The sequence below is a fragment of the Halichoeres trimaculatus genome, unplaced genomic scaffold, assembly GCF_033239565.1.
Source record: "Halichoeres trimaculatus isolate MK-OKI-2021-1 unplaced genomic scaffold, fHalTri1.1 fHalTri1_scaffold_1, whole genome shotgun sequence".
NCBI classification, from domain to species: Eukaryota; Metazoa; Chordata; class Actinopteri; order Labriformes; family Labridae; genus Halichoeres; species Halichoeres trimaculatus.
In genome coordinates, this window is record NW_027437179.1 from 4,799,442 (window position 1) to 4,823,949 (window position 24,508).

Here is a 24,508-nt window from a genome sequence, read left to right on the forward strand (position 1 = left end):
TAAGAGGATCATCCTTTTTAGAGAGTGTGGCCTCTGCAAAGTAAATCTGAACTTCACTTCCCACAACTTGGACCTTTTGGTCCCCCTGGACAGTTTCTTCATCATTTTCACTCTGACTGTCTGTGTCAGACTGAAGAAGGGAGTCCGGAGCAGTCTTTTCACCTCTACCTGAACCAGTGGCCCTCTGCTGTTGTGCACACCAAGGTTATAATAGTTAACTAAACGAAAACTAAAATTTAAAATACATTGCAGTTAACGCAAACTAATAAAAACTAGAAAAGAAAACAAAAACGATAAGTAAACTAAAACTGTATCTTGTGTTCACAAAACTAACTGAAACTAACTAAAATGATAGACAAAATGTCCTTAGTTTTAGTTTTAATGTTAATAGCCTTTAGGATTTAAATTAATCTGACACATTTTCCCAACCAATTTTACAACAGTTTTCGGCAGTTGTCAGCGCCGTACGGCACCATCATAGGGACGTACTGGGACGTGCTTGTTTACTGCACTGACTGGCTGTGCTGCGACGAAACGTAGTGGAGCAATGAATCAGAGCATCTGTAATAGTTTAATTTCATGTGAGTCTGACTATAATTGTATTTAAGTCTGCCTTTCTTGTTACATTCCAAGTTTTTAAATACTTAAGTTCATATTACATTGTTTTATATAGCTTTAGTTTATGTTAATTTTATGTAATTTAGGTTAACATTATTTTTATATAATTTATGTATATATATTTTATATTAAATTTATATTATTTTCTTGTGTTTAAGGCAGCAGCCAAAAGTTCAGTATCAGCATTAACTGAGCAGTGAGCACTATGTTGGACTTGAAAATAAACAGTATGACAAAATATTTACTCTGACCTTTTTCAATCCTGCACCTGGTCAATAAGGTATGAAAAAACTAAAACTAAGCCTTGATGCAAAAATCAAAACTAAATAAAAACTAGCCTGCTCTAAAACTAATTAAAACTGAACTGTAATGGAAAAAAGAAATTAAAACTAACAAATACTAAACTATAATGACAAATCCAAAACTATTATAACCTTGGTGCACACTCGTGTCCCAGCATTTGCCTCTTTGACAGCAAGCACTTCAATAGTACCCTGCACTCTGATGCCATCTTCAGGAGCCAGAAACTTCAGCTTTCTGTATCTGGGGTCCAGTGCAGCTGAGAGAGTAATTGGGTTTTCTTTCTCTGCTGAGATAGCGAAAATACTCTCCCATCTCTGTGTTATCCCTTTTTCCGCAGTGGCAATGAAAGACTTTCCTGAGCTTGTCTCAAACTGGCTTTGGTGTACAGACTGAGACAGTCCCTTGATCACCTGTGGAAGACCCGAAACGGTTGTGTACTGCTGTCCACTAAGGTGAACAGTAGCTGTCTCAAAAGGCGCCAACCCTTGCTTGAGTTCTTCAAGCAGAGCCCACTGCTCTGGCTTCAAGTCAAAGTAATGCTTCCCCCTTGAAGTTACCTCAGGATCTGAGAGAGTGGCAGTGAGAGGCCAGCGCTGTTCCAGGAGTCTCTCAATCATGTGAAATGTACTGTTCCATCTTGTACTGACATCTTGGATCAGAGCATCTTTCTTCACATTCATTTGCTCCTGTTTCATCTTTAGCTTTGAACTAGCCAGCTCACTTCTCTTAAAGTGCTCCACTAGCTGCCTAGCAGCACCTAGTGCTCTGCTGATGGTGGTTTCTTTGAGAGCGGTGTTGACTATGAGCTGGAGAGTGTGTCCAGCACAGCGGATAGAAGCCCATCCATGTTTTTCTTCAAGCAGTCGCATTGCTGCCACCATATTTGACCCACTGTCGTGAAGTACTGCCTTTATTTTGGTGGGCAAGATGTCAAATTTTGCTAACACCTCTTCCATCCATGTCATTATATTTGCACCAGCATGCCTTTCCTCAAGAGGCATGGTGGCAAGGTTGAAACTCTTCATCTTCCAATCTTCACTCAGAAAATGACAAGACACACCAAGGTACGCCTCTGTTGTGCACGACTGGTCCACACATCAGCAGTCAGGGTGAGGAAACTTTGGACTCCTCGAAGGGTCTGCTTTACCTTGAAGTGATATTCTGGGATGGAACAAGTTGGGTCCTATCACAAGGTTTAGGGCAGAAATTACCCCTACAGCAGTGATTTTGTGCAGCAGAAGCCCAGGGCGCATGCACCAAACACCCCCTCCCTGCTCCTCTACCGGTTTCCTCTGCACTCAGACGGGGCCATTTTTTACTTGACCAAAAACACAAATAAACGGACTCCCACCGAAAAAAATCTGATATCGGTCTGCATTCATGCTTTATTAAGAGAATTTTCAGCGCGTCACTTTCACACAAAATCACCGCTAAATAAGGCTCTAGTTCTCATTGTGTTGTAAAACGGCGCTACCTCTGCTGCAGAGCCACAGCTGGCTACGAGGCGCTCGCCGCTTAGTGTACCAGTCTGCGCGCGGCGTGCCAGATATAAACAAACGCAGGTAGTCTGCCAGGACGAAGAGACACAATGAGAACTAGAGCCTTATTTAGTGGGGTTTTTGTGTGAAAGTGACGCGCTGAAAATTCTCTACATAAAGCGTGAATGCAGACTGATGTCAGATTTTCTCGGTTGGAGTCCGTTTATTTGTGTTTTTGGTCAAGTAAAATATGGCCCCGTCTGAGTGCAGAGGAAACCAGCAGAGGAGCAGGGAGGGGGTGTTTGATGCGAGCGCTCTGGGCTTCTGCTGCACAAAAACACTGCTGTAGGGGTAATTTCTGCCCTAAACCTTGTGATAGGACCCAACCTGTTCCATCCCGGAGTATCACTTTAAAGATATGAGATGATTTGGAATAGTTAGCATTCGGAGGGAAATTCTATGTACATATATTATTTTTTAACAATATTTGTCAGTTTATGCATCGAGATTTGAATGTATTTAAAAATTCAGCAATTCAGTTGTCACATCAAATTAAATACAGTAACAATAAACATTCAACATATCAGTAAAAAAAATGCATTACATTGCTTTTGTTTTATGCTTTAACAAAGATTAATTAATTGCTAAGTCAGCAAATTCTTCAATATTTCATCATGTAATGTGTTAAATTGTAATACAAAATGCTATTTTGTGCTGAGAGAAAGAGAGAGAGAAAAAAAAAACTGACCTTCTCAAATGTTGTAACATATTTCTCTTCCATCATTGCGGTGAAGTGTGCTCGGCCTGGTAGGTAGTTGTCATGGTATTCTGGGTTGAACTGCTTGAACATATCTTTGAAACCTGAATCACCAACCATGGACAGGGGTCTCATGTCCGTCACCAACATGTTCAGGATTGCTTCAGTCAGGACATTTGCTTGCCAAGGTGTGCATGTTGTTGCCTTTGTCACAAAGTTGTCCATTGAAGAGGAACACGTTTTTTTGGCACTGCAACGTAGGGTTATGAAACATTAGCGTCATCACATTTTCTATTTAAACACATCGCTATTAAGTAGGTAGCTCACTGTTGACGCTAATGTTAGCAGCTAACTAGCCAATTAGCTTACCGAGATTGTCCTTCTTTGTCCGAAAATAAATCAGCCACGGCGTGCTTTCTTTTCAGATGCTCGTGCATCGCCGTCGCACTGCCATGGAAGGCCAATTCTGCTTTGCAGATTTTCCATTGCACACTTTTCTCCTTTATTTTGGAAAAATGCTCCCAAACTTTCGAGCTCCGTAGCCAGCTTGCCATGATGCTGCTGGGCATAACACTTTTGGTGACATCACGGGTGACCCAGGATACCACTAAGTTGTTGCCGATTTTGATCGTCTACGTCGTCGTGACTACTCGACTAATCTTGGCAGCCCTAGTTCACTGTCGTCTGATGAAATGCAACACTTGATACAACCTGCTAACCTTGAATAAAATTTACAACACTTATTGATATAAAATTATTTTGTTCAAGGACTCCTTCTTTTCTTTTATACTAAAACTAAAAGAGTTTCGACGACTACAACGACAAATACTGTCAAATATAGAAATGACCAAAATGTGACTTAAACAAATGGATATTTTCATCCCCAAGACTAAAGGGGTATACCTGCGTATTACATAGACTACACCACTGGATTTATTTAATGTCTGTATTGTTTGGATTGGTGGGGTTAATATTATAGAGTTAGACTCAAGTGAAAGAGTCCTTTGAAACTTTGAAATGTATTAATCCATATCTTTGGTTCACAGATGAGTGTTAACAGATCAATGTGTAAACGAGCAGGAGGCTCCTGTGATCATCCAGTAAATGAGATTGTCCTCACAGTTCAGCAGCAGAAAATAAAGACCCTGAGTTTTTTTCTCTTTCAGATTCTCCATCAGGAAGATGATCTAATATCTCATTAATATTTGTTCACTGTGTCCTGCAGATGTTCAGCTACTGATGGTGAAGAAAGAGGAGCTTCCCCCTGAGCAGCAGGAGAGGAGCCCCTATCCAGACCAGGAGGAGAATGAGTCCCCACTCATTAAAGAGGAACAGGAGGAAGTGTGGATCGGTCAGAGGAGAGAGCAGCTTCAAGGACTGGAGGAGGCTGATACCAAGGTCCTGTTTCCTTCAGTCCATATGAAGAGTGAAAATGATGAAGAGGAACCTGAGTCCTCACTGCTTCATCACAGACTGACTGACCATATGGAAACAGCAGCTGGTGGAGAGGACTGTGGAAGACCAGAACCAGCAAGGAGCTCAGATCCAGAAAGAAATTTACAAGCAGAGATTGAGGTTAAGATCGAAGCCTCCTCAGATTCTGGATCAGGGACTGACGATGAGGAAGATGAATGGAAGGAGACCAGAGACTTTCCCAAAAGATTAAACTCGGCCACAAAATTCAGCTGCTCTGAATGTGGAAAAGGTTTTAATCACAAAAGTAGTCTGGAAAGACATTTATTTGTGCACTCAAAAGAAAAACCATTCAGCTGCTCTGCATGTGGGATAAGATTTAGCCAAAAAGGAAGTCTGAAAAGACATTTATTTGCACACTCAAAAGAAAAACCTTATGGCTGCTCTGAATGTGGAAAAAGGTTTAACTATAAAAAAAATCTGACTACACATATGATGGGTCATCCAAAAGGAAAACCTCTTAGCTGCTCTGAATGTGGAAAAGGTTTTAACCACAAAAGTAGTCTGGAAAGACATTTATTTGTGCACTCAAAAGAAAAACCATTCAGCTGTTCTGAATGTGGGAAAAGATTTAACCAAAGAGCACATCTGACTTCACATATGAGTGTTCACTCAAAAGAAAAACCCTTCAGTTGCTCTGAATGTGGGAAAAAATTTAATGATAAAAGTAATCTGGAAAGACATTTATTTGTACACTCAAAAGAAAAACCCTTCAGCTGCTCTGAATGTGGGAAAAGATTTAGCCAAAAAGTAAGTCTGAAAAGACATTTATTTGTGCATCTAAAAGAAAAACCCTTCAGTTGCTCTGTATGTGGAAAAAGATTTAACCAAAAAGCACATCTGGAAAGACATTTATTTGTACACACAAAAGAAAAACCATTCAGCTGCTCTGAATTTGTAAATACATTTAACTGTAAATAACATTTGGCTGCACATATGAGTGTTCACTCCAAGGAAAAACTATTCAGCTGTTCTGGATGTAGGAAAAGGTTTGAATATAAAATTAGTCTGACTACACATGAGTGTCCACCCAAATGCAAAACCATTCAGCTGCTCTATGTGTGGGAAAAGAAATTACCTGATAACCACAGCTGACTGCATGATGGTTCACTCAAATGAAAAACAACAAGCCTTTGAGCTGCTCTGAATGAGGTAAAGGATTCAGCAGGAAATCTTTTCTGTCCGACCATGTTTGATCACTCAAAAGAAAAACCCTTCTGCTGCTCTGAATGTGGAAAAGGATTTTACCACAAAGTCAGGCTGACAACACGTTTGTTCAAAACTGAAAGGTATACCATGGGGTTGCCATGCTCTTCACCTTACCATCTGTTCTGAATGAAGCAGATTCTCTTTGTGTTCAGAGTTATAAAGTATTCTTTATTGAACGTCATTGAAGGTTTGTGAAAAGTATAAAATACTCAAATTTGTGTGACTGTTAACATGAAGCATATGAACGTTTTCATAAGTCAGTTTGGTGTTTCCTTGTAGAGGTGGTTTTTAGGGGTCAGGTTTTTAGCGTCCTGTCTTACATTAGAAAAACCTCCTTCATTTTACATTAAGGTGCAAAAACAACTGTTGAGAGAGAGACTGAGAAAGGACAATAACATAAAGGGAGCTGCAAAGGTTTCAGGGGGTCTGTTTTATTAGGACACAAAGTTATTTTAATTAAAGTCTGGCCTCTGATTAAAAAACTGTAACAGGAGAGTGACAGAAAGTGATGCAAAGAATTATAGAAAAGTGGCACAAGAGGAAATATCGCCTGTTAACTGAGACTTCTTTTTATAAATGCACCTGTGGTTTTGATTTTATGAGACTGTCTATATACAATTTAGGGTTTCCGCTACATGGAAGTGATCGTGGTGCACCACCATGTCAAAATAAAAGCCGCCATGCCTTCAGAATTATGATCTTTGTCTTCCATATGTTTCAAATGTGAATTAATCTGTTCAGGGCTCTTTTACATGCGACCAAAATTGACTAAAACTCACACTTGTGGAAGGATCATATTGTGGTTAAAACCAATAACAGAGCAATGCCTTGATTTGCCAACTCTCTTCAGAAGAATACAAGGAACTTGACTCTGGTTTGGAACTGGACCCTCTGTGCCAAAATATGTATGAATAAACTGTCATGGTTTAAACTCTTGATTATTTGTGACCATCTGTTTTTTTGTGTTTGTGTTGGGAAAGTTTTTTGTTCTCTAGTTCCAGAGCAACAGTTGCTGTTGGAGGCGTTCTTTGTTCGTTCTTAGAAACGACTCCTACACTCATGTCCCATGGGGACAATAAAGTATATGAAATGAAATGAAGACCTAATTTAATGAATTAATCAATGGGTGATATATGTCATGAAATTACCATTCAAAACATTTATCTTAAAAAAAAAAGCCTCCTTGTGCATCCAAAGGGTACATGAAAATGATAAACGTTTTTTAGTCACTCAACGATGACTAAATAATTTCACTGACGCTCCTTCTTACACAATGATAACAAGAACTAGGCCTGGGCCGATAACAAATTTTGCTGGAAAATATATTGTCCGATAATTATTGCATTAAATTATAGTCAATATTATTTTCAAACCAAATTAACCAGGGTTAGGGTTAACCAGGGTTAGGGTTAACCAGGGTTAACCCTCTTTATAATGTCTATGGATGGGGAGCGTTCGTCTTTTCTACGTCTTTTCTTCGTCTTTTCTTCGTCTTTTCTTCGGCAGTTTCTACGCTACGTATTAGCGTAGTACTGCCCTCTGCTGGACAGACTAGTGCTGTACCCCAAACCGCGTTCTTCTGTATTTACACCCACTAATTTGTGTGCATAAGTGTTTTCACACTAACACCATGGAAAAACGCAGTGTGCTTTGATTTCCCAGCAGCTCACTCAAAATGGTCAGAAAAATGGGAATTCATACGTCATAACACAGATTTCTTTAGATATTTACAGAGAAGGATGTTTTGACTAAACATAAAGAATGGGACAAATTCTTAGGGCCCACTCCAATTGAGGACTTTCTGTTAAAATTACAAACCAGAAACAAAGCTAAGATGATTGTTGGTCGTTTTTACCACAAATTATCGGATTTGACTTTGGATAAAACATTGCAGATTAAAAGAAGTTGAAATTGAAAATCAAAAATATTTTTGTACATTCATATTTTTGATGGTTGGATGATATTAAAAATGTATTGATTTAGATTACAGTACTAATGGTACAAAAAGAAGATAACAAGTTTTAACATTTGATTAAACTTTTTCTTTCAATATATGTTTTTTTGTGTGTGAATAATTTAATAAATTGTAATGGGCTGCATTTTTATTAGAATATCCTAATAATACGTTTCATCGACATCTATAAACGAGTTGTTTTTGTAAGGGATTTAAATTTGGCACAAAAGTAAAAGTCTGGAAAACGGCTAAATTTAAACGTCTATAAATAGACATTCATTAGTGGTTATTGAAACACTCTAAGATGAGGCGAGGCGTACAGACGTAAACGTCTTTTAGACATTCATAGGACGTCTAGTCTAAGCGATGGCTGAAAAACTTTCATTTTTAGACTGCTGGTAGACCGATTTTAACCTGGATGTCTAAGGACCATTAGACGTCTAATAGACGCCTTCTAGACTGGAAAATGCTTGGTGGGTTATTCAACCTGTCAAAGTGGCTACCAGCCACAGGTGAGAGTCACCCGCATTTGGCGGGTTGGCAGGTGTTAATGCAAAGCCCTGGTTCCTGAGCATGAAGGGAAATGAAAGAGCGTTTTTTTGTTTTTTTTTTGGGAGGGCAAAAGCAGTCGTCAGGAAAAGAGCTACGGACATGAAGATCTCTATGGGAAGAGTTGAGTTGAGAGCAAAAATTAAAGAGTGTGTGGAGCATGAATGGCAAAGAGAATGGGAAAAGGAAAACAGGGGTCTCTTGACTCTACTCATCTTTGCACCCGAAAAATAAATAATCAAGGAAACTGAATAGATCCTGTTAATATATACAGATTAAGACTGGGGCGCTGTGGATTAAATAATTATCGATATCTCATTGGGAAACATAGTACAATGCTATGTGGGTATGGTCAGCCTGAAACAATGAAACATGTTCTGCTTGATTGTAGTAACTATAGCACTGAGGGGGATTTGTTTAAATTACTATCAGAACTGTGCTTAGAATCATTCTTTATTTAATCTGTCAAATTATGGCAGCGGTTTTTTTCCTGTTCCTGCCAAACAAGTGGCTGCACATGAAGATATAAATCGAGAGTGATACCTAGTCCGGCCAGCAGAGGACAGTAGTACACCCAGTAGCGATAAAACTGCCGAAAATACAAAAAGAAGACGAGATGAACGCTCCCTTTCAGCCAACTCAGGGAAAGACATCAGCGTTTAGTTTTCTTTTTCTTCTTTGAGTCTTGGATGTCAGGAGATGTCCAGATTTCAGGATCTTAAAGATTTCTTCGAGCGGCGGCTGCTCGCTGCGGTCACCAGAGACCTGGGAGAAAGAAGAACAGTATCTGGATACGAAGAGGAGCTCCAGCGACAAAGAGAAATACTGGATGTGATTTTAATGCCTGAGATAAAGCTGCACAGAGCAGGTTGGTTTCTGAACATGTGTGCGACAATGTTTCAGGAAACCGAGCCAGTAGCTAAGGTCCATAGACGTAAGATCTGACCAGTAGTGTTTATTTCATGCAAAAACCTCATCCGCTTTGTGTCAGGCCACAAACTGTCCAGTGTTTCGTCGATCGAAGCTGTTTCTGACTCCTGGAAACGGCTATGTCCGGCAAAGGCTTTGCCACTTGGGCGTGTCTCCTTTTAAGTGTCAACAAATCCATCTGCAGAGCAATATTGACGATCGAAACCAGTACAGGATGAATATCCTCCATGCTAACAGGCTAACTGTGGTGCTAAAAACAAAAATGGCGGCCTGTCTTTTCCTTCGATGGTGTCATTTTTGTCCCTTGTTGTTGTTTTAGAATCAGAAATACTTTGTTAATCTCAGGATTTATCAAGTGTTATCCTTGCTCTTCGCACAATGCAGCGTTAGGGAATAAAATAGACTGCGTTTCATAAAATAAGCACTAACTTAATGTGACAAGGCGAACAGAGGAGAGTACAAAGAAGGCTAACACCACCAGGGGACTCTAAACTAAGCTAAACTGCATTAACAACAAAGCATGCTGTTTGAATAAAGTTTACAGGACAGCAGAACGTGATTTTTAGGATATAAAAATACCTTTTTAAAACAAAACTGATTAAAATAAACAGACTAAATAATGATTAAAGATTGGTATAAAGGGATCTGACAGAATTAACAAACAACTACCCATAACTAGCATTACCTTTTAGTAACAGAATGGTACAGATGTTTTAAAGTAATTGTTTCTTACATGACCATTCTGACATTATGAATGTCAGTATTTTTTGCTGACATACACCTAACTTTCTTAAAGTGATGGTTTGTTGCAGCATGTCAATCTCTCAGCAGTAGAGCTTCCAGCTAAAAGTTGGTCAGCTACTGTCGAGAACAGAATTTATTCAGCTTGTTTTGGTGTTAGCTACAGCCCACCCACAGGAACCTGGTTGTTCACTAATAAAGCATGGAGAAACCAGCTTATATTACAGGTTTATGTTGCGAGGGACGCTACAATAGGTTTAAATATACCAGAAATCCCCTGCTATGCTGATTTAAATGAGCTGCTGGAGTTACAGGAGCAGTGGGCTCTTTCTCCTTGACAACAGCCTCAGCTTCATCATCATTTGGCTCTTCTTACATAATTATAACAAGAATTAGGCCTGGACCGATAACAAATTTTGCTGGAAAATATATTGTCCAATAATTATTGCATTAAATTATAGTCAATATTATTTTCAAACCAAATTAACCACTAATAAAAAAATAATTGATCATCATAATTTAATACACCCTTTCAAATGCATTACAGTTTACAGTTTCATTTAGCAGACACTTTTGTCCAAAGCGATGTACAACATAAGCAAGATTTTAGACAGAAGAAAACCTAGTTAGTGTGACAACAGTGCTGCAAGTTATTCGGCTGCAGGTGTTGCCATTAAGTGCATTTTTTTTGGGGGGGGGGGGGGGGGGGGGGCAATAATCAACAAACCTGCAATGGTATACCTCAATCTTCAACAACATTAAGTAGTAGTGCTGAAAAGTCATAAGAGCCAAGTCTTCGACCTACTGACTCATTCTACCCTGGAGGGAAAAGAGGAGAAGGGTCAGCTTAAGTGCACAAGTGTTCCCTGAACAGATGAGTTTTCAGACATCTCTTAAGGGACTCTGCAGATCGTATAGAGTTAGGTAATTCGTTCCATCATTTCAGCACAACAGAGGAGAAGAGTCTGGCAAGTCACTCTGTGACAGGACTTTATTTCTGCATCAACACAGAGTAGCAGGTCATCATGGTGACTGGAGTTGTGTGGGATTGCCTCTGACCGTTGGCATGGAAGGTGACCAATCAGATAGAAGGAGGTGGAGGGGGGCCATCCCCGAGTGCATCAAACGCGTAGAGGGCAGGAAGTTTCCAAACTCCAAAATCAGATCAGGTCTCCGTATCTGCCACTACACAGTATTAAACAACCAGGATCGGGGCAAAAAAAGCTGACCGGGACATCCATAAAACCCATAAATTATGATTAACAGAGACAGATTTGAAGTTCAACATAAAACTATGGTTTATTATCAATCTGTTAACCAGTCTTGATTGTTATCTTAAAATACAAAAATATTAATGTTCTAATATATTTCACATTGCAATTTATGAAAAAAAAAAAGTTGAATTACAGAATTAAAAAAAGTTTCTGCCCATCAGCAATGAAGTACAGCACTGCAGCATTACATCTCCATCAATGGGAAAGTCTAGGCCAGAGCTCTCAATCTGGAATGGAATCTGGTTATTATATAAAAGAGTTGTTCACTGTTGTCTGATGAAATGCAACACTTGATACAACCTGCTAACCTTGATTAAACTTTCCAATAGTTCTTGACATAAAACTTCTTTCAGATCAATGTGTCAACAAGCAGGAGGCTCCTGTGATCATTTGTCCAGTAAATGAGATTGTCCTTACAGTTCAGCAGCAGAAAATAAAGATCCTGAGTTTTTTTTTCAGATTCTCCATCAGGAAGATGATCTAATATCTCATTAATATTTGTTCACTGTGTCCTGCAGATGTTCAGCTACTAATGGTGAAGAAAGAGGAGCTTCCTCCTGAGCAGCAGGAGAGGAGCCCCTATCCAGACCAGGAGGAGAATGAGTCCCCACTCATTAAAGAGGAACAGGAGGAAGTGTGGATCGGTCAGAGGAGAGAGCAGCTTCAAGGACTGGAGGAGGCTGATACCAAGGTCCTGTTTCCTTCAGTCCATATGAAGAGTGAAAATGATGAAGAGGAAGCTGAGTCCTCACTGCTTCATCACACACTGACTGACCATATGGAAACAGCAGCTGGTGGAGAGGACTGTGGAAGACCAGAACCAGCAAGGAGCTCAGATCCAGAGAGAAATTTACAAGCAGAGATTGAGGTTAAGATCGAAGCCTCCTCAGATTCTGGATCAGGGACTGAAGATGAGGAAGATGACTGGAAGGAGACCAGAGACTGTATTAAAACATTGAACTCTGCCATAAACATAAGAACGGAGACTGTAGAGTCACATAATTGTCCTAAACCTGGTGAAACTAATCATGTGGTTTATCTGACAGACGAGAGACCTTTCATCTGCTCAGAGTGTGGAAAAGGATTCACTCTCAAAGCATATTTGGGCAAACACATGTTAGTTCACAAAAAGGAAAAACTTTTCAGCTGCTCTGAATGTGGAAAAAGATTTAACCAAAAAAGAATTCTGACAAATCATATTTCTATTCATTCAAAAGAAAAACCTTTCAGCTGCTCTGAATGTGGGAAAAGATTTAGCCGCAAAGGAAATCTGATGACACATATGATTGTTCATTCAAAAGAAAAACCTTTCAGCTGCTCAGAGTGTGGAAAAAGATTTAGCCGTAAAGATAATCTGACTTCACATATGATGATTCACTCAAATGAAAAATCTTTTAGCTGCTCTGAATGTGAAAAAAGCTTTAACCACAAAAGAAGTCTGACTGAACACATGATCGGTCACAAAAAGGAAAAACCTTTCAGCTGTTCTAAATGTGGGAAAAGATTTAACCAAAAAAGAAATTTGACTAAACATATGGTTATTCATTCAGAAGAAAAACCTTTCAGCTGCTCAGAATGTGGGAAAACATTTAACCAGAAAGTACATCTGACCACACATATGGTTGTTCATTCAAATGGAAAACCCTACAGCTGCTCTGAACGTGGGTAAAGATCTTGTAACAAAAGAAATCTGCCAAGACATGTTCATTTACTCAAAATTAAAACCATACAGCTTTCCTGAATAGGGGAACGGATTTTAACACACAGTAAGATTGAGAATAAATGATTGTTCATTAATAAAAAGCACTACTCAGCTGTTGGAGTGTGATGATAAACCCTGTTTCCACCAAGCAGGGGTAAATCAGTACATTTTGGTTTTAGGTTAGATTGGTTAAGCCTGATCCTTTTTGTGTGTCTACAGCCAACCGTGCCCTTCTTTGTAGGCGGTTAGTAAGCCGGATGTGGATGGCTGCGTTAGTTGTGTAATAGTATGACTACGGCAGTGCGACACAGTGTACCCTGCTGTTAAATCCAATGAAGAATGAAAACGCGACACAGTAAACAAAGAGCAACAATGAGAGACAACCATCTTCTTTGTGGTGGGTATTTGGCTCCTTGTTACAAAGAACAGTCAAGTTTTGTTTCAGAGAAGTCTGTGTGCCACCAGGAGAAATACAGCGGCTGTTGCACGGTAAGTGACCAATTAACGGACTGCAATGTTGTAACTAGGAATGGGAGTAAATTAGGTTATTGTATAGGTACCGACTGAATTCTGTTAAGAGTTCTGGGGACCGATTCATGTAAAATCAAACAGTACCATGTTTAGGTCCCTGAATGCATCCTTGTGACTGTGAGGAAGAACAGCATTGCAAGTTTATATACTGAACAATAAATATGTTAAATGGATAAAATATATAAATTATTTTTAAACAAAATGATATTTTTTACCATTATAAAAACAAAAAAGCACTGAAAACTGGTACCGTTGAGCACCAACACAGATTGCTAGGTACCAGGCATCGAAACCATACCGTTTCAAATGTGAAAGATACCCATTCCTAGTTGTAGCTCCACCTACTGGGGTCAGAACAGTATGTCTTGTACCCTCATGAATGGGTCCAAAAAAGTGGGACGGCTTGTCTCAGTTAGTAAGTAGAAAAGCCACAAAATGTGTGCCGTACCAAGAAAAACCAAACTGAATCATTTGGTGGAGTGAGGGCTTTAGATTCCCCTTAAGCTGACGTTGGAGCTCTACATGACAACCCACAGTTGGGGGTAAACCTCCTCAGCTGCTCTGAATGAAGCAGATTTTCTTTGTATTCAGAGTTTATAAAGTAACGTATTGACTCAAATATAGGACGACCCTGATTATAAAACAACCCCGTTTTTTCGAGACCAATCTTCAGAAAAAGACTGATAACCAAAAATTACTATGTAATTATTTTTTATTGAAATTCTGAGAAAATCATGAAATAACATTTAGAGACTACTTTCATTTCTGGCTATAAATACAGTGTTTCAAATGTAAAGCAAATAACTGCTCTGTTAGGTTTCTCAGTAATAAACTCATACACACTCCTGTCTGTCTCTGATTACAGCCACTTTGATGACCACAATAAGCTTTTCTTTTACAGTTTGCGTTTTTCAGAATGTCTCTGTGTTCCATAACTCTATATTTTAGTCTGTCTGACAGTTGTTGAACATCTTTGCTGTATTGACCATCATTATCTTAAAATCAGCATCATATCTCTGCTTCAGTTATTTGTTAACTCACAACTTTTGTTCCACTTTTCTCTGGACAATCACTGCACCTCTCCATTTCCCATCTCCTGTCCCCAGCTCCTGTCTCTGCGTCTCTGCTGTGACTGACAGGTCACCACAGCCACAGTGAGGTCACTGGCTTCACAAAAAGCGTGCGCTCTCTGCTGTTACAGTCGTGTAGCATCCTTAGACAACTATCAGCATGTGTCAATGGTTAGACCCTGATTATAAGGAGACCCCCCACTTTTCACACTATTAAAAAAAAACCTTGTCTTATTTCGGGTCAGTGCTATATTTGTTAGTGAGCATCATTCAAAGTTTGTGAAAAGTGTATAAAAAAGTTTATATAAATAATACATTTGCGTGACTGTAAACATGATACATGTGAATGTCTTCATTTATAAGTCAGTTTGGTGTTTCCTTGTGGAGGTGTTTTTAGGGGTCAGGTTTTTGGAGTCCTGTCTTACATTAGAAAGAGTCCTTCATTTTATGTTAAGGTGTAAAAAAAACTGTTAAGAAAGAGAGACTCCGCTGCTAAGGTTTCAGGGCGTCTGTTTTCCTTAAAACAAATCTATTTTAATTAAAGTCTGGCCTCTAATACCAGGAGAGTGACAGGAAGCGAGGTGATGAACTGTAGAAAAGTGGCACAAGAAGAAATATGGCCTGTAAACTGAGACTTCTTTTAATAAACACACCTGCAGCTTTGATTTCATGAGACTGTCTATACACAATTACATTATTTGATAATTTCCCAATTACAGCTCAACGTCTACAGACCTCTAAAGAGCATCGTCTCCATGACCAGCCAGGAAGAACATGCAAAACATTTCAAAAGAAACTATGTTCATTTTCACTTTTCATCAATAAAGTAATACTGTTTTGACTTAGGAAGAGTTCAGTCAGATATCAACATTTGCTGGAATTATCTCCAAAATGCAGATTAATCTAATAAATTGGGATTTCAAATGATTTTTGAGCATAAATACATTAGCAAAATGTATGTTTATTAATACATATTTATTTATAATTATGCCCCAAATTTAAAAACGTTGCTTGTTGTTGTGTTACAGTGCCACCCTGTGGTGTTTCCTTGTATTCATCTACCTTACTCTTCCTGTCACGGAAACAAAAGGAAAAAGAGGAGAAGGCGGACGTTGAGACGGCGGTTGGCACGACTGTACTGTGAATGGACAGGAGATAGCAGAACGGAGTGACGGATCAGGAAGTGAGTTAGGACTGAGCCAGAAAATCAGCTCAGAGAAAGACATCACTGTGTACTTTTCTTTCTTCTTTAACTCCTGGATGTGAGGAGATGTCCAGATTTCAGGATCTTAAAGATTTCTTCGAGCGGCGGCTGGGAGAACAAAGGACAACATGTGGATACGAAGAGGAGCTGCAGCGACAAAGAGAAATACTGGATGTGATTTTAATCCCTGAGATAAAGCTGCACAGAGCAGGTTGGTTTCTGAACATGTGTGTGATAATGTTTCAGGGAATAGAGCCAGTAGCTATAGGTTCATAGACGTAAGCTCTGACCCAGCATTATTTAATTCATGCATAAAATGTATCTGCTTTTTTGTCAGGGCACACACTGGTCCAGTATTTCGTCTATTGAAGCTGTTTCAGGGTTTTTTTAACGACTTCTTCCAGTAAAGGCTTTCTCACTCGCGCTTGTCTTCTCTCAAGTGTCAACAAATTCATCTCAGAGCAATAAATGACGATCAAAATCAACACAGACTGAATATCCTCCATGCTAACAGGCTAACTGTGGTGCTACAAACAAAGATGGCGGCTTGTCTGTTCCTTCGCTGGTGTCATTAAAATCACAGTCAGAAATACTTTGTTAATCTCAGGAGATATCCAGTGTTACCCCTCCTGTTCATACAAAACAACAGTAGGAAATAAAACAGAATGTGTATCACACAATAAACAAAGGAGCAAAAACAAGCACTAACTTAAAGGGACTTGAATAGCGATGGGTCCTTTTTTTCACAATTTTCAGTACTTTTGTGTGTTTATATGGCAATAAATATTAATTATGTTAATAATAACATATCATAGTTTTTAAATTTTAACATGTTGTGTTCATTTCCAGAATGGAAAATCACTTACTCTTCCACTCTCACAGTCACAAGGATGTTTTGAGGTTCCTAAACATGGTACCTTTTAATAAAAGAGAATCAGTACTGGGTATTAAGTTGTGTTTTCACCGAGCAGATGGTTTCAGTTCGTCTCGGCACGCATTATGTAGGTTTCCACTGAACTATCCCGGGACAGATCCCCAAATAACTAAGACGAGCCATTCCACTTTTTGGGATCCTTTCGTATGGGTGCCAGACTGAACCGATCCACTCTCTGAAGGTGGAGCAACAACACTGCAGACTGTTGATTGCATTTCTCCTGCCGCCTCACAGACGTCCCTGAATCAAAGCTTTGCATCAAAGAGCTACATGCCAATCACAGGGAGGATGAAATGCTGCATGTCTTCCATCTATGCTCTTTGTTTACTGTGTCACGTTTTTCTTCTTTGTTGGATTTATTATAGCGTGGTAAACTGTGTCGCGCTGCTACGGCGTCACTCAATAATTTAACAGCTGCGGCTTTTAGCATCCGGCTTACAGGCCACCTACCACAAGAGGGCACAGTTTGCTGTGTAAACGGCAAACGGGATCAGGCTTAACTGAACCAAACTGTACCAAACCGTACTGAACCGACCCTTTCTGCTTAGTGGAAACACGGCTTTAAAGACTACTATCAGGCAACACAGTTGAGACCTATTGTGTGCTGGTGTAACCCATCATATGATGCTCAGTGGAAATGCATTGAGGAAAGTATACACCCCATCCCCATACAGGCAATCATAGCTGACAGCAATTTACAAGGCTACATACATGTTATTGGAAATCCATGGGTAAAATTGACTCTCAAGATATGGAAAACAGTTATCACAGAATATAAACTGCAGGATGACATTACGGTCCTAAAAAAGTAAAAAAAAAAAAAAAAAAGATGGATATCAAATACAACTGTAGTGGATTTAATCAAGAAAGCATACAACTCAGACAGTGGAGGTAAAACTATTTCTTCTCTGTACAAAGGTTTACTGAACTTCAAACCACACTCAACTATGTAGATTAAGTCAAAATGGGAGAAGGAAGGAGGGATTGTCATATCTGAAGAAGAATGGAAAAAAATGTGGAGGTGTCATTGCAATGTACTAGTTCTCAAAATTGGAGGGAGTTTGGCTGGAAATGTTTAATAAGGTATTTCATTACACCTTACCAGAAATCTCATTATATCAGCAACCTGCTGGAGAAAATGTGGACATTTAAATACGAATCACTAACACGTGTTCTGGGGCTGTCCTGTTATTCTGGACTTTTGGAAAGGGATTAAAGGACATTTTCAGACATTATGGGCTCTAATTTCATGGCGCAGCGCAGGGGGCGCAAGCCTGGTGCAACCTGGGCTGTGTTAATTTCGTGCGGTGCACCGCCATGCGCTGCCAATTTGACTATTTGGTAGACCATCTGCGCAGAGATGGGTGTGACCGCTCGCCAGGGGGGGTTGACGGCGCACCAGGGGGAGGTGTTGGCAGATTCATGTTGGCGCAGTGACAATTTCGGGCCAAAAACAGTGCAGAAAGTGCGCTGAAAACTTGCCAGCTCCAACCTGGTCTATTCTCGGCGCAAAGCGGAGCACATGCTCCACAGCTGTAATTTGGTGACAGGCGCACATGTGCACTCATATCAACAAAGCCTCAGAGGCAATCAACTCAATCAAATAAACAATCACAGCAATCACTATTTAATATAACTGTCTGAACCAGCATATACATTTGTATCTATATTAACTGACCCGTCACATCTGATGTCAGATTAAAGCCGTTTGTCATAATGGAAAGTTAACCTGACGGCAGCTGAAAATTTGATATAGTAATACCACAGTTTAAGAGTACGATACACAAAATATTTTTTAAGTGCATTAAGTCTTCGGAAATATAAACATTTATCTGGACCTAACTAACTCATGTGTCCTTACGCGCAGCGCTAGTGCGCTCCGTCCCCCCTCCTCCTTTCAGCTGTAGGGAATGTAAACAAGCTACGCTTCAAGCGCTGGTTTTAGCCTCGTGTAAGTTTGATCAAGTATCGTAATTCTTTTGTTTGTACTCTAAGGATTGTGAGGCAGCGTAGGAAATTCAAAATAAGTGACTATGACAGCGACGATGAAGTTTCATTCACTTTGGAACCAAAAGGATACCTGCTTGAACCAAAGTAGCTACACGGAGCTGCTACAGATGGCGACTGAAAGGAATACAGAAGAAACATCCGCGGACACTGGACATCGAGATAGAGTCGGAAATACTCAGTGGTGTAATGTCTGAGCAGTGACTTAATGCCCACGGATGCTGAGTGTTACTGCTGTCACGAGTGGAACTTGGATACAGACACTCTTCAGGATTTGTCTGAGTTAGAGGACACTGCTGACTCTCAAGCCGTCTGTATAACTCATCACACAGATTTCCCTGCTCTTCTGAATTCTGGAGTGTCCTGCAACAGCAACAACAACAACAACAGTCATGGCAGCAGTAACACTCAGCATCTCGATGTCCAGTGTCTGTGGATGTTTCCTCTGTATTCCTTTCAGTCGCCATCTGTAGCAGCTCCTCTTCTGTGTGCTCCGGTTCATACAGGTATCCTTTTGGTTCCAAAGTGAATGAAACTTCATCGTCGCTGTCATAGTCACTCATTTTGAATTTCCTACGCTGCCTCACAATCCTTAGAGTACAAACAAAAGAATTACGATACTTGATCAAACTTACACGAGGCTAAAGCCAGCGCTTGAAGCATAGCTTGTTTACATTCCCTGCAGCTGGAAGGAGGAGGGGGGACGGAGCGCACTAGCGCTGCGCGTAAGGATACATGAGTTAGTTAGGTCCAGATAAATGTTTATATTTCCGAAGACTTAATGCACTTAAAAAATATTTTATGTATCATACTCTTAAACTGTGGTATTACTTTTTGATTTTAGTTTTTGTAGGCAGAGAAAATAGCCTTTGAATCTGGTACCGTCTCTCCCTGTTAGCGTCTATTTCCTTGTCACCATCGATTAAAGTTTGTGTCTTACTGAGGGAGAGGAGACACCTTTCTACTGTATCTAATGTCCTTAGTGATCACATAGAGCTCATACAACCCCACTTCAAAAAAACGGAACTATCCCTTTAGCATCTGATACTGAGTATATATCTGGCTTCTCTCATTTCATTTAATTCAAAGAAAAGAGGGAGAGAAAAGACGAAGAAAAGAAGTATATATATATATATATATATATAAATATAAATATATGAGCAATATTAACTGCTGTTATTCTAAAATCAGTTTGCACTTTGTAAATTTAATAGAAAAAGTTGGTTTCAGGGCGAGATGACGCCCAATTTAGACTCACTATGAAGAGGAAATAAAGAGTGAACACATTAGGGATGTCTCCATCTCCAGTATCAGATTTTGGCGAATTCAAAGTATTGGTGATCCAGAGTTTTAACTTATCTTCTTATCATTTGTGTTCAGGGACAGACTGATTATGGCCAGGCCAATTATCCGGGCTGATATTCGTCACTTTGAGTCATTGTGTTTTTTATAATCTGGCGGCAGTCACTACTCTGTCTGCAGCAATGTCCCACCCACAGTACCATCTGATTATTTACAAGCAGAGCCATGGCTCAGGCAACAACCAATAAGCAGTCAAAGCTGTGGATGCCCTGTCTCGCCTGCTTTGTCTCACGCACACACACCGGAGAGGAGGCAAAAGCTACAGGGAGCAGATATATGTTTTCAAGGTTAAGGTAGCAGAGTCTCCTGAAATTGTAACAAACTTACCAGCCTTCCACAGCTTACAACTTCTAATAATGTGCTGTGAGCCCAATAACATTATGTAAACATAAGCAGCAGCTGTGCTTGCTGACAGTCCCTCATGTCGTGGCTGTTAATCACTTCAAAAACAGTTGTTGATAATACCGATATGGAAATCTATTCTGCCCTCCCTGAATGTAGGTGCCCAGCTCGGCAGATCGCTGAACAGTTCTTAGTAAAATGAGAAATGTTGTTGGTTTGGTCGTTTACTTAGACTCAACACAAAAAAGGCTCAAAAAATGTTGAAAAAAATGATTGCCAGCGCCTAACTGAGCATAGAAAATTGATTCTCTCTCAATCATGAGGCTTCATCAGCCTCATCAGCCTTATCCCAAACTACCCCCACCACCTGCAGGAGGAGCCATAGGGGTATGGTGCGTCGTGGATTTGGGCGGCGGTCAAAGGCAGAGGCCTTGGCAGCCTGATCCCCAGTAATGGAAACTGGCATTTGAGACATGGAATGTCACCTCTCTGGAAGGGAAGGAACCTGAACTGGTGCGGGAGGTAGAGGGATACTGGCCAGATAAAGTTGGGCTCACCTCAACACCCAGCTTAGGTTCTTGAATGAACCCTCTCAAAAGGGGTTGGACTCACTTGGTTGCTGGCGTTGCTCCTGGTGAGAGGTGGCGTGCAGGTGGGGCCTTATTTATAGCTCTCTGCTAATGTGTCGCAGTTCTGTCCAATGCTTCTTTGCGTCTTTGGGTTGGAGAACAGGTCCTGAATGTTATTTGTGCTTACTCACCAAACAGCAGTTGAGAGTATCCGCCCTTTTTGGAGGACGGGTGCTGGAAATGCCCAATTGGGGACTCCATTGTGCTACTAGTGGACTTTAATGCTCACAAGGGCAATGACAGTGTAACTTAGAGGGGCTTGATTGGGAGAAACAGCCTGCCAGATCTGAACCAGAGCGGTGCTCAGTTGTTGGACTGAGATAAAAAGTTCCTGCCCAACATCAATGAGAACAGCACGGCATCTCCATCAATGGGAAATTCCAGGTTAGAGCTATCAAACTGATATGGTATGGAAATAAACTAATCCATATCTTTGGTTTACAGATGTGTGTAAACAGGTGAACTCCACCTTCACTTCTTCTTTCAGATCAATGTGTAAACGAGCAGGAGGCTCCTGTGATCATCCAGTAAATGATTGTCTTAACAGTTCAGCAGCAGAAAATAAAGATCCTGAGTTTTTTTTTCTTTCAGATTCTCCATCAGGAAGATGATCTAATATCTCATTAATATTTATTCACTGTGTCCTGCAGATGTTCAGCTACTGATGGTGAAGAAAGAGGAGCTTCCCCCTGAGCAGCAGGAGAGGAGCCCCTATCCAGACCAGGAGGAGAATGAGTCCCCACTCATTAAAGAGGAACAGGAGGAAGTGTGGATCGGTCAGAGGAGAGAGCAGCTTCAAGGACTGGAGGAGGCTGATACCAAGGTCCTGTTTCCTTCAGTCCATATGAAGAGTGAAAATGATGAAGAGGAACCTGAGTCCTCACTGCTTCATCACACACTGACTGACCATATGGAAACAGCAGCTGGTGGAGAGGACTGTGGAAGACCAGAACCAGCAAGGAGCTCAGATCCAGAAAGAAATTTACAAGCAGAGATTGAGGTTAAGATTGAAGCCTCCTCAGATTCTGGATCAGGGACTGAAGATGAGGAAGATGACTGGAAGGAGACCAGAGACTGTCCCAAAAGATTGAACTCCGCTGAAAACAAAAGAGCAGAGACTGTAAAGTCACACAATTGTTCTGAACTTGGTGAAACCAGTCATGTGGTTTCTCTGACAGAACAGAGACCTTTCATCTGCTCAGAGTGTGGAAAAGGATTCACTCTTAAAGCACATTTGAACAAACACATGTTAGTTCACACTAAAGAGAAATCTTTAATCTGCTCAGAGTGTGGAAAGGGCTTCAATCGTAGAAGAGATTTAGGCAGACATATGTTTGTCCACTCGAAAGAAAAACCTTTCACCTGCTCAGAGTGTGGAAAACGATTCACTCTTGAAGCATCTTTGAATAAACACAAGTCTGTTCACACCAAAGAGAAACTTTTCGGCTGCTCTGAATGTGGGAAAAGATGGAGCCGAAAACATAATCTGAATAGACATATGTTTGTTCACTTAAAAGAAAAACCTTTCTGCTGCTCTGAATGTGGAAAAAGATATTGCCGGAAAGATAGTCTGACTTCACATATGTTTGTTCACTTGAAAGAAAAACCTTTCAGCTGCTCTGAATGTGGCACAAGATTCAGCCGAAAATCTATTCTGACTGACCATATGTTTGTTCATTCAGAGGAAAAACTTTTCAGCTGCATTTAATGTGGAAAACGATATACTCAAAAAAAATCTGATAACACATATGTTTGTTCACTCAAGAGAAAAACGGTTTTGCTGCTCTGCATGTGGAAAAGGATTTTACCACAAAGTAAGCCTGACAAGACATGTTTGTTCATAACTGAAAGGTACACTGAGCATGGTGTTAGACTCCTCTTAAGCTGACGATGGAGCTTTACATGACAACCCACAGTTGTGAGGTAAACCTCATCAGCTGCTCTGAATGAATCAAGTTTTTCCTTACTGTTCACAGTTATAAATTATTTGTTAGTGAGCTCCACTGAAGGTATTGGAAAAATTTATGAAATAGTCAAATAAATTTGTGACTGTAAACATGATGCACGTCTTCATTTATACGTCAGTTGGGTGTTTCCTTGTAGAGGTGGTTTTAGGGATCAGGTTTTAGAGTCCTATCTTACATTAGAAAAGACTCCTTCATTTTATGTTAAGGTGCAAAAACAATCATTGAGAAAGAGACTCAGAAAGGACAACAACATAAAGGGAGCTCAAAGGTTTCAGGGGGTCTGTTTTTATTAGAAAACAAAGTTATTTTAATTAAAGTCTGACCTCTGAATAAATAACTGTAACAGGAGAGTGACAGAAATATGGGCAAAATTAGAGATGGTCAAAACAAGAACAAACAACAAAAATTTTAAAGTAAAAAAAACAAACTTGCGGTCTTTTAGTGTTAAACCCCCTGAGAGTGACTGCGGCTTTAGCGAGCCAGATAGGGAAGGGCTTTCAAGCCAAGATTTTGTCCAATGGGATATTCCGAGTTTGCTGTGTAAATCAAAAACAATATGACAGCACAAGAGAAACTGCTTTAAAAAAGCCAAAGAAGGAGGAACAGGAGCGAGACGAGCATATCACAAATACGATCTCAGCCTTGCTAACGGCGCAGCTAACAGAACACAAGGAGGTACTTTTAGTAGAGATAAAAGACATTCACGGGAAATATGAGGCCAGATTGGACACAATACAAGCCACCGTGAATGACCACCAGCAAAGTATCGGTAATTTGGAACAGTTTGCAAACTCGGCGGGGGACGTGGAGGGCAGGCTGAAAGCCTGAGCTTCGGAGAATGCTAAGCTTCGAGCTAAGATAACAGATCTGGAAGGGAGAAGCCGACGTAACAATATACGCATTGTTGGTCTCCCCGAGGGTATCGAGGGGACATAACCAACCTTTTTTTCCTCCCGACTACTGATGGAGGTGCTGGGTGAAGAAGTTCTGACGTCCCCACCGGAGCTAGACCAAGCCCACCGTACCCTAACTGCTAAACTGGGACCGTCGAACAGGCCGCGGGCTGTGCTAATTTGCTTTCATCAGTTTCAAACTCAGGAACGTGTGGTACGTGCAGCTCGGAGACTACGAGGGAAGCTGACCTACAAAGACTCTTCCATCAAAATCTTAGAGGACTTTCCTTCTGAGGTTGCAGAATAGCGCGCTCAATACCGGGACATCATGAAGAAGCTGTATAACATGGGCCTTAAGCCTGCTCTTCGCTACCCTGCCAGGCTCTCGATCGTGGCTGAAGATGGAACAAGGAAGCCTTTTTCCTCGGTAAGGGAGGCCGCTGACTTTGTCTCATCGCGTCTCCAGGACACACAGTCTGTTGGTGACTGATTTTTGATTTAATTGGTTCTTGGAAATGTTATATTCCCTACTGTTGCCCAAGGAGGCCCTCTAGCTATCCATGCTAATGTTGCCTTAGCTA

The 24,508-nt window shown here is 40.4% G+C and overlaps 1 protein-coding gene across 5 annotated transcripts in view; it reads left to right on the forward strand.

Annotated features, from left to right (window-relative positions):
* LOC141791834 (uncharacterized) overlaps positions 1 to 24,508 on the forward strand; it is a 45,982-nt gene that overhangs the window by 3,112 nt on the left and 18,362 nt on the right. Inside the window, exons 1-2 of one of the 5 annotated variants that reach the window (XR_012598337.1) lie at positions 9,023 to 9,209; positions 21,718 to 24,354. The exons of 1 other annotated variant lie outside the window; for it this stretch is intronic. Coding sequence is in view for 3 of the 4 variants with exons in the window: in XM_074672497.1 (XP_074528598.1) it covers positions 9,041 to 9,209; positions 11,805 to 12,955 (1,320 nt within the window). In the remaining variant the exon portion in view is untranslated. Of the gene's footprint in view, positions 1 to 4,381; positions 7,142 to 9,022; positions 9,210 to 11,804; positions 14,848 to 21,717; positions 24,355 to 24,508 lie in introns of those variants that run through there. 3 more of the 5 variants (XM_074672497.1, XM_074672512.1, XM_074672505.1) reach the window with 3 other exon arrangements.